The sequence below is a fragment of the Charadrius vociferus genome, unplaced genomic scaffold, assembly GCF_000708025.1.
Source record: "Charadrius vociferus isolate BGI_N301 unplaced genomic scaffold, ASM70802v2 scaffold693, whole genome shotgun sequence".
Taxonomy (NCBI): domain Eukaryota; kingdom Metazoa; phylum Chordata; class Aves; order Charadriiformes; family Charadriidae; genus Charadrius; species Charadrius vociferus.
Window position 1 is genome coordinate 41,172 of NW_009647753.1, and position 11,164 is coordinate 52,335.

Consider the following 11,164-nt stretch of genomic DNA (forward strand, 5'->3'; position numbering starts at 1 on the left):
ACCAATTTAACACAGCTAGAGCAAGCATATTGATCTCATCTTCCAGGACAGCCAGGGTGAACACCACAGCAAGGTCAACTCTAAGCTTGGACACCAATAGCCTAATTACTCAAGGAAATAAGTGACCTATCCATATCACCTGTACTGTGAGATCTGCTGGGATAAATAAGTCCTTGTAATATTTTAGCCACTCTGTGTTAACCACAAAGACGTGGAGGGCATTCCACAAACAGAACTATAAGACAAGCAAAGTATCCATTAACAGATTTATTTTTTCTCTCCATAATCTCAGAACAACTGATATCTCTCCATTTCCTGAGAAAAGTAAAAAAAAAAAAAGCCAGCCAGTGAGGAAGCTAGGAACCCCGAGCTGTTGTTAGCCTGTTCTCTGCTCCTTGATATTGGTTAAAAAAAATCCCTCTTGCCGAGTTCTGGGCCAAATCGATGGGTAAACATTAGTAATCAGATGTGCCATCAGCTGGCAAAGCTTTTGGAATTGCTTTTGCTTTCTACAAGCCAACTCATAGAATGTTCAAGGAACTATTAAATCTGTTATGGTTCTGATGATGTTCAGCAGTTTTAAGGCGCTTTTGTGTAGCTTTGGGAAGCAAGTCTAAAGTTCTTCAACAGCAAAGCAATTGGCATATACTTACACTTATTAGCCCAATTATTAACAGATGTTATCATCACCAAACATCCAGCAAAAAGACTGAAACATGCCTTTCCATCAGTGAGTTAAAAGCACTGAACAGAATCACATTCTCTGCCAGTGTCCCAGGAATATGTGACCTTCAGACTTTTACAATGGCTTTTCCAAGATTTTCTCCCTTTAACATTCCAATGAAAGCTGCTGGCATGTTCTCAAATCCTTCAGTGACTTGTTCATGGCACTTCACTTTTCCCTGTCAAAAGTAAGAAAGAAAATTGCTGATTTTTCATTCACCAGCTGCCTAGTTTTTGTCATCTTCAGGAGACTAAACTGCCACCAAATTTCCTCCAGCTTGTATGTTTCATCTGAAACACACAAACTGGCATGCACCAGAGTAACTTTGCAAAACTAGGTAGGCTGTTGTGAGGATCTGCTTTTGTTGCAAAACCTTCCACTTGGAGTCATAACAGGAAACAAAAGTCACTCCATAAAAACACACCAGGACAGATTTAGTGCTACTTGGTCCCCAAACAATGGACAGGTAGGGGATTATTTCCCTAAAGCCAGGCCTGTCTCTACCCATAAGGAAGTATGGAATTGCAAATCCAAGTGATCAAAAGCTAAGCCATCCCAAATCCTCATGTATGTAAAAGCTAGATGCTCTTAGCCTTTAGTGTTCACGCTCACAAGCTCTTCACAGCCATTAACCAAGTGTTAAACTCAGCCTGCATTTAGAAAAATAAAATTTAAGAAATTGCCTTTAAGTCCCTTTAAAGCCCAGCTCCCAATTCCATAAAAACATCCATTCTTGCCAGTAATTTCAGCACTACACTACAGTAGCAACCCTTGCTCATAGTACAAATGAAAGGAGGCTTTTGAATGAGAAAGAGATGAATTACTCTAGATATGAAACTCTTCATTGACGGAGAAGTGTTTTGAATTATTCTGGAAGCATCCTTTTTGAAAGCCTGCATGTATTGTGGAATATATCTAAGTCCACAAGCTAATACCGCAGGTCTCAAGAAAGCAGAAGGGATCAGGCACATTCACTGTGGTTTGACTATCCCCAAAAGGCTCAAAGATCAAGTCAGGTGGAAGGAAGTACTACACTGGGACCTCACCTCAACAGCTATGACAAGAGACCCCTTGCAAAGAGGGAAGTTACAGTGTAAGTACACCTTACAGAAAACTACCCCTTCCTTCCTTACCTCCACGACCCACTTTAGCAGTGCGTTCAAACCTTCCTCCCGGCGGTTATTCCAGCGGGACACAATAAACCCTTCCATTCGAAGCTCTTTGAAGATCATTGGAACCTGGATGTAAGGCCCTGCAAGAGAAAGGAACCAGCAAAAGACCTGCAATGTCAGTTTCATTTAAAATAAGACCCAATGCATAAAGAGAGCTTTTAGCCAGGAAAGACCAATGAATCACTTGGTTTCGGCCAGAACCAACTGCTATTTTTTCCAAACAGAATTTTCAGGACAAAAGACTAAGGATTCATGGACAGACAGCCACCCAGGGAAACAAAGGCCTGATCTGTAAAGCTGTGGGGCTGAACACCCAACATTTCTGAAAACAGTTTCATTCAGAAATAAAATGGCCTCAGCTGAAGCCCCTTGGGTGAAGCTGAGGCCATTTTATTTCTGAATCAATTGTTTTCTAGAATTGTTGGGTGTTCAGCCCAACACTTCAAACACTGGAAATAATGTTTTGACAGCTTGTTTGATAGCCTGCCAAACTCTCATGCTCTTCATAAATCTCAAGAAAGTTATACACATTAAAAAACAGTTCCCTCAATCATAAAAATATGTGATAGTCTCCTCACTCTCAAAAAGCCTGTCCCATTTTTAAAGTGATCTAGGAGTCCAAAGCCAGTCAGCTGTCAAAGAGAATTCAGACCTCTCATTTCTTTAAGAAGACAAATTTGGACAACTTAATGCTATTGAAAGTGAATATTAATCTCAGCCACATTCACCAGTAGGTGAAATGTTATGGAAAAAAAAAAACCAAACGTCCTAAGCTGCCTCATCTGAAACCCCAGGTGAAATCCATTCGCTCATCTAAAATTACATACTGTGTAAATGGCATCATACCACCACAACTGCCTTCTACTGATCTGTATCTGCTTAGAGCCCTGGGGAATCCTGGTTTAAGCAGTTTAGTCTCTCCTTTGTTTCTAATCAGCTGATGTTGTCCATTTGATACAAGTGTGCACAAACAGGGATGACTGCATGTACACACAAGGAGTGTGGTCACACTCCCGCTGTGCCAGAGCAGCAGTTAGTTACCCAAATGTACACACATACAAACACTCAAATGGTATATGTTAACAACCAATAAATTCTCAAGAGACTCCCATTATGTCTTTCTCTCTGCCATCACCAAACAGGAAATAAACTTGGACACAAGAAAGCAGGCCCACACCTTTCTGAGGCACGGAGTCATTGTACTGAGAGATGGCTCCGCAGACTGCAATCCTTCCATATTTCTTCATCTGGTTGATAGCAATACTGGAAAATTCTCCACCCACCTACAACGACCAGAGTAAGTGCAGCATTAGAGAGAATCCAGTGTTTAGCATTGACTGCCAAAACCTGCCAACCTTGCATTGTTGCACCAACAGGTTCAAATAAGGGGTGGAGAGGTTAGTTCCACTACTCCAAAGATTCAGTTGCTGCAGAAACCCTTACACTTAGTCAACACCTATGAGAACGTGATCTCACTCTTCTGAAAATTAGTTATGAACCCAGGGAATTGATTTCAATTCCAAATCTGCTTCACAAAGCTTGGTTTGGAAGCGTTGGGCAGTATTTGCCCTTAGATACCTCCTCGTAAGGGGCATGTCTAGGGACACTAAGAAGCACCACCTCTGCTTTTCCTTCACAGCAGTCTGCACTTTTATCTCTTCACATCATAGTGGTGTTAAGTTTTTACTTAATGATTCTCTTCTCCCAAATAAGGACGTGCTGTGCTTGAGAAGCTTTTAATGGAGAAAAGCTGTGAGAAAATTTACCGAAGGGGAGAGCTCTGCACAAAAGTTGGAAGTGAGAGGGAAGGAAACAGATGTGACCATAAAACATATTTAAGATCATAACAGCACAAGACATGAAATTTGGAAGGGTGAGGCAAAGCAAACAGGAGCTCCTGCCACAGGGGCAAGTGCTTTGCCCTGGCACCACGCATTCACATCAATTGCCAGGGCAAGGCAGGTGTGTTGCAATCCACACAGAACAACAGCACCATCATCCCTGGATTGGTGGACAGACCGCCAAGAGAAAGACATACTAAAGGGGTGATGATGGCTGCCCTTTAAACCAGATAGCTAGCCAGGGAGTTTTAGGCCAGTATCTCAGCTAATACGCCTGTGCCAGGTATTATATTATTAGGTATAACGCATAGGTTATCTATACTAGGAAATTAAAAAAGCCAGGGCTTGTTCTCTGGCTTGAAGGCAAACTGATATGGTTTGACTGCATCTGTACTGTTAAACTCTCTTAGCCTTCAAAACAAGATGGTCACATTCAAACAACCTATCGATAACAGTCCACAGCCCCCACTAACTCCAATTGTACTTGGAAGAGGTCAGAAACCCTCTACGCGCCACTCCAGCAATTTTACAAGTGGGCCTTGCAACTGTTTTGTTTACGGGTACCGGTGTAGCCACCTGAACCATGTCACATGGTCACGCTCACTCCCCTCCCAGCAATAGCAGAGAACTGCCTGTGGTCCAAGGTGGGGCCAGGAATGGACTGGAGCTCTCTCTGTTCAGCATCAGTTAAATGTTAACTGTGACTCTCACCTCCCCAAAATGTGCCATACTTTCCAGAGAGTGAAGATAAGCTTCTCTCTCTCCATTCACAACACCGCCAACAATCCAGCTCTGCCTTTTGGTCTTTGTTCTTTCTGTTACTGCCCAAGATCAGCTGTAGAAATAAGTGTAGGAAGGGAACAGGACAGCAATAAGCTCTTATAGAGAAGGACAGCAATAAGCTCTTACAGAGATAATTTCTCAATTAGATGGAACTCAATATCAAGTTCTTGGTGTAGACTTCAATTAGGTGTATACAATACTGAGTTCCTGCTGTAGTTTAAGGAAAATGACAGTGCTCAGGGCAAGGCCCTCTCTCCAAACTCACATTATCAAAGAAACAGTCGTAGCCATCAGGAGAGGCTTTACGCAGTGCTTCATCCAAAGATTTAACAGTCTTGTAATTAAATGCTTCATCAAAGCCTATTTTTTTCAGATAGGCAACCTTGTCATCTGAGCCAGCACAGCCAACCACTTTGCAACCCTGCAAGGAAAGGAGAAAAACATTTCTAAATATCTCCTCACAACACAGGTTGACAGAGTGCTGGGTGGAGGGCTCACCCTTAAAGTCAGGCTGTCATCACCATATGAGTTCTTGAGCTCTAGGAAACATTCAGCTAGCTTTGCTGCATCTTCAGGAGCTTGTCCCATCTCAAGAATTTACTGTAGGCATCCCTACTGGGATGCTTGCCCTACTGATCATTCATGGCCTTGTTCTCCTGTCTCCCAGGTGAGCCTTCTGAGGAGCAAGTACAAGCAGTTCAAGCCACTCACCCCAATTTTAGCAAGCTGCCCCACCACAGAGCCCACAGCGCCAGCTGCAGCATTAACCAGCACAGTCTCTCCTGGCTTCATCTTGCAGACCTCCAGCAGACCAAAATATGCAGTGAGGCTGTGAAAAAAAAAGCAAGAATGCTCAGTGACAAATAGACAATCACAGATGTGATTTGACCACATTGAAGCAAGATATTGTCACAACTATAACAAGATTCAGTTTTCCTCATTCTTTATGAAATAGAAAAATTAACCCAAACTTCTTAATTTGGCGTTTTTGCAGCCATCCCAGAAAAAATACAGATACACTACTGGGAAACAGGATGCTGTGGCAGAAGTCTACCTTTGGTGAAAACGGCTTTCCTTGTGCTCACTAGCCAAAAGGAGAAACACAGAGATAACTCCATAAGGTGACAACTCAGTTACACACTGGAAGAGAGAGTAAATCCAAGCTAGAGGTCAGTAGCCAGGTGGTATCTACAAGGTTGAGGCACAGATTAAATGATACTCATCACAAATCAAAGCTAGCAGAAAGAAAAATGGTGGCAAAACCTTGCAGAACTGCTGGGCACACTGCTCCTGAGGACTACTGTGCAGAACTATGGCCACTGTGTGAATAGTAATCTGTAGGAAACACTAAAGTTTAGCTCAAGCATGTTCCACTGATCGAATAAATACTTTATGACATCATGCTCTGCAAGCTTCCTGAAGCAATGTGATCAATTGGCCCAGAATCCCAAAAAACCTTTTCTTTTAACTTCTAAATTCAAGCTTAGAGTTTCTCACTTGGTCCAAACTGAAAGGCTGAACTGAATCCATCTAGCAGCTGTCTGGAAAAAACATGCATCTTGTCTGATGTTAAAATTAAATCTGAGTTCTGCATCACACATAATCTTACAATCCTTTTGAAAGCCTTCTGTGTCAACAGGACCGACCAAGTCTTGATTTCCCATACAAACTACAGAGAAAGAGAGAAGAAATATGAGAAGATGACTGAGAGACTGCAGTAGTGAATACGGATTCTGAAGCACAGCAGCTCTGTCTGCTGCAGCGCAATTTAAAGGACCTGTTTTGCTGCACGATATGACAGCTACCTTCTGTCATTTTGAAGGCAATTCTGGAAATACAGTGACAGCAGAAGACCCCAATCAGCAAAAGCAGACTAGTCCAGGTGCCAATGAAGTTTGAGTCTTTCCACTGAGGAAAATTCAGATTGAACTGGATTCTTTCCAGCACCTCCTGGATCCTCTTCCTGTCTTATTACAACCCCTCAAGGAGAGGCACCATAACCTCCAAGGTAAATCTTCTCTGATCTAGAGGATGGGCCAAACTTCAGGCCCTCTACTTGGTAAGAGCATCTGGAAAAATACATGCTTATTACCAGAGTGAGCAGATGATATACTGGCAGAATGAGAGACGGGAAGAAGTTCATACAGATAGGCAGAAACATCCTGCACATTAAAATCCACGGGACAGCTGTCTCTGGATCTCAAAACTCACCCTGGCATGCCAACTGTCCCTAGAGCCAGAGATCTGGGGAGTGATTCTGGCCAACTAGATGGAAGGAGTTGTAGGTCTTTCCCATCAGAGATGAAATGAGTTCTCCAGCCACTTCTAGCCACAACAAAGGCCCCCACTGTGAAAGCAGGATTCTTGCTTTCTACAATCCTGTTTAAAAGAAGTCAAAAAAAAAAAAAACAACACCATGTCAGAGACAAATCATTACTGGCTCTTCCCTCCCTTATTCCTGTTGCCCTGTGATGCGGGAGAAAAGAAATATTTCACATCAGGACATTTACCCCACACCTGCTGATGCTGCAGGTTTCTGATGTGTTTCCAGAAATGTCTACAATCTCTCATCACCAGGAGAATACTGGGCAAGATGACTGTAGACTCAGCCCTGCCCACAACAAATCCAATGTTCCCACATGCATGCCGACTTTTGTTTGCCTAGCACCAGTCTGGTATGAATTCAGACTAGGCTTCTGTGAGTTATAAGGCAGCAAAGAGGATGCTGGGATTAAAGGCTGGAAAAGCAAGGAGTCACAGATAGGCTGTAACAAGCAGTTCCCTTCTCAGACAAGCTGCACCTCATTTAAAGTTTGAGATCCTGAAGATGGAATGTCTTGGGGTAACGAAACCAGAACGAATGCAGTATCTACTAACAGGGAGAAGTCCATACTTGCAGAGTCTCTATGCCAAATGAAAATTCAACTTTCTTAGCCCAATGGCAAAACTATGTTGGGAAGGAGTAGGTAAGCAGCTTTGAAATATTGAAAATATCTGTTCAGCAGACTTGGTTGTTAATTTATCCCAGCCCTCCGTGCTCCTGCAGAGAAACACAAGAATCTAAGGCCACAGATGTTCCTGGGCAGCAACTTAGAGGCAGCACAGCAGGAGCAAGCTGACAAAGGGAAACATCTGTATAGCTAAATTACCACAAGCTTGGGAAATTACGGATTTAAGGTTTGATAACCCTTTAGCTATATCTAGAGCTGTATCTTACGTGACACTGAGGTATTCTCAGCAGGAGTAGATACCATGCATGGTTTCTGGCATGCAATTATTAGCACATCAGATTTTAAAATGTGAAGTTGACACTTATGACAAGTACAATGGTCAGCCCTTCAAGCCTATGCTTCTAAAAATTTCCTTTGAAAATATTATTGCCAGAAATAACATACAGACAGTATCAGAGGCCTAAGTGCACTCCAAGAAGGCAAAACCACGTTCCAACCAATTACAAATAAGAATACAGTTGCAGAAGTATGTAGACTCATGTCAAGAATACGTAATGCAGGCTGCCGGTTGTCTCGAATGTCAATACATTCCTTTGAGATCTGCCATGTGTGTGGATAACAAGAACTGAAGATCTTACCTCGCAACCTGTGTGCCTATCATTATGTCCCCTTCCTTCATGTCCCTTCGACTGTAAGGTCTGTAACATAGGCAGAGATGGCTTACTGTAAGCAAATTTAACAATGTTCCAGATACACTATGTCTCCTACTAGCTACTGTCTGACCCAGAAAGAAAGCAAAAGCAGTGATCTTAAACACATTACAAAGAGCTTGTCATTGTAATGACATAACTGGATGTTTTCAATAGCCAGCTACTTGAGCATCCCTTCTTGACCAAATACTGGCCTACAGTGTTGGGGACACAATAGCATTAATCTTCCCAGCAGGGTCCACCACTACAAGAAGGCTGAGACTCCAAAGAACCATCTCAGACACTAGGGTTCACCAGACTTCTTCAAACGACCCAGTGTCCCTATGCTCGAATAGCAGTAATTTCCTACTTAGAATAAGTACAGGTTGTTAAGATAAGTGAAGCAGCTACTGCAACAGGGCTGCAATCTCATTTGATCCCGTTGCATTCCAGTGGAAGAGACATGACAAGCAACAACAACACAGTCTGAAAGAAGTCTAGGGCTGCAGCATCATTATCCTAATGTCTGGCTAAATTGGACACAGCTCCATACTGCGAGTCTTGTAATTTACACACATTTTACAGAAAGCTGACAAAGCCATCTGGGACTCTGGCAACAGGGGATACTACCAGTACATGTTCTTTTGAGGTTTAAATGGGAGATCAGATGAGGTATTGAGGTATCTTAGTCAGCAATATAAAAGAAGGAAAAGATATACCTCATGTAAGGGTCAACACTGAGAAACACTGATTCAAGCAGCAACTCTGTAACAAAAGACAAAGCAAATTCCTGGGCATTAGCAGCAAAGTAAAGCATAGTTTCCACAAGTCAGTCTTACAACAAAAGCTATAGGAATTCCTGAGAGCTCAAAACTCCCATATCCCATCATCCTTTAGGGAAAAACTACCAGAAAAGACTACTACATTGTCTGGATTATCTCTGAGTTGTTACAAAAGACACTTTCTGTACTGTCTCTTTAGCAGGCTAGCTTCTTTTCTTTATCTGCCTCCTCTCTCTACAGAAGGCTCAGGAGGCCAGGAGGCCAAAAAACATACTTTCGACCCAGATATAAAATGCCTTGCCATGATTCAACCAGCAGAGAAGAAACCTTGGCACAGGTCAATACAAACACTACTTTGAAGCCTTAAACAGAAAGCATTAGGCTGTCTTTTCTAGGTAGCTTAATCTACCTTACTGTCTCTACTACCACTAGTTCTTGTGAAATATACTGTTAAACAAATTTTAATTTAAATTGTCATTCACACAGTAGTTTTAGCTGTTCAACTCCACATATTAATACCTTTCATTGCCTGTGCTGCAGTGGTCTAGCTAGTACAAGCTAGAAATATATTCAGATTTAAATATTTTCCCATCACTCAGAGTGAGCAGGAAGAACAGTCATGGCCATGTAACATAAGAAGAAAGGCCATCTTCTTTAAAAGTGTTACTCTAGTAAGAAGTTATGCCTTTTCTTGCTGTAGGGATTAAAATGGGAAGGAAGAAATTACTGAATTTTCTTAAATATCCACAGGCATGAAATTTTTGGAAGTAGCAGTGTGAGACTGTGAAAGACATGCCACAGCTGCTGCGTGCTGGAGTTAGAAGAGCTCAGCCGCTGTTTCTAAGGGTATTATCAGAATGCAGTGTGTCTAAAACCACCAAACCCATCAGCATACATGTTCTTGAGCAATCACCCTTCTCTGCTAAGGTGTATGGCTTGCCACAAGCTGTGCCAACCCATTTTCAAAAATCCAAGCCAGAGAAACATACAGTTAGACTCACATTCATAAGCAAACAGACAACCTCCAGAAAAAAATAAAACCAGGTGGTACTCCACTTACCTCCATCCTTTATGTTTGGCAGCTCTATCTTTTTCAGGTCAAAGTCACTGGTCTTGGGGAAGCCCTCAAAGTGCTTCTTCAGAACCCACGCCTTGGCAGTCACCATCCTCCGCAACAAACAGCACAGCCAAAGAGCACCTGTCAAAGAGAAGTCCAGTGGTGCTGCGCTGCTTATGGGGGCTAGTTTAGACTCTATGAAGCAGAACAGTATCTTGATAAAGTGCTGTCACATGAGACACCCTTTGCTTGCATCCTGTGGCAATATTGCCAGATCAAGAAAACATTATGAAAAGCCCCCTTATTGCCTAAGCAACCCAGAGCTTCCTGCGACCTGCCAGACCTTCCCGCCTGCTGGCAGCAAGCCCTGGTGTGGGAAGTCAGCCCCGGCAAGATGTATAGCTCCCACTCTAAAGAAGTCAAAAAGGGAAAATCTACTAGTTTGAGGAGAAATAAAATCATGGAAGGAAAAATATAAAACACTTAAACTCACTCTTTTGTCATGATTACATGGGGTGAGTACTGAACCTAAACTTTTACAAGCTTGAACCAAAGTGCAAGTGAGAAATACAAAGGTAAGAAAGACTGCTTTCTGTGACACCCCCTATGCTTAAAGAAAATGCTTCTCCAATTGCCAAGCTCAGGGCTTGGAACCAGGAGCACATTGTCACCAGCATTTTCCACACACGATGGAAACAAACAAATTACTTGCATTCCTTTTACCCTCACAGCCCCTTTTCCCTTCCTGTAAGCAAGTGCATCAACAAAGGCAAAGAAACAGAAGTTTATACTTAGAGCAGGCAGGTAGAAAACTTCGTCTTCTGCTGACAAGGCCAGTCAATAGCCTTCTGCACCCAACTCACTCAGTGGCTGGACTCCTTCAGTCACACACACCTCGTAAAAGGCAAAGACATCTGCTTTTATCAACAGAGCAGGTACCGCCCCCAGTCCACTTCCCCAGGAGCAAGAGTAAACCCTCAGTAAATCTTCCACGAGGCACACCCGATGTGAGTCACCCTTCTCCTATTAAGATCTGAGATCACCCTTACAGACTGCTCCAATTCAGTGCCCAGCCAGTTGCACAGGAATGTTCTGTACCATGCCAGGCTAAATACACAAAACCCACAGTCCTAGAAACGATGAAATACTGCAGTCTGAAGACCGA

General features: G+C 42.7%; 1 protein-coding gene across 1 annotated transcript; it reads right to left on the reverse strand.

Moving 5' to 3' along the window:
* Nucleotides 1-575: 575 nt before the first annotated feature.
* On the reverse strand, nucleotides 576-10,827 carry PTGR1 (prostaglandin reductase 1). Its single transcript, XM_009882124.1, has 10 exons — nucleotides 10,791-10,827; nucleotides 10,003-10,109; nucleotides 8,880-8,925; nucleotides 8,110-8,169; nucleotides 6,732-6,899; nucleotides 5,232-5,349; nucleotides 4,786-4,941; nucleotides 3,074-3,179; nucleotides 1,858-1,976; nucleotides 576-902 (listed from the first exon to the last, which is right to left on the reverse strand). Exons 2-10 carry the CDS (start codon nucleotides 10,106-10,108, stop codon nucleotides 792-794), a joined length of 990 nt encoding a protein of 329 aa, XP_009880426.1. The 5' UTR covers nucleotide 10,109; nucleotides 10,791-10,827; the 3' UTR covers nucleotides 576-791.
* Between the last annotated feature and the right edge of the window lie 337 nt (nucleotides 10,828-11,164).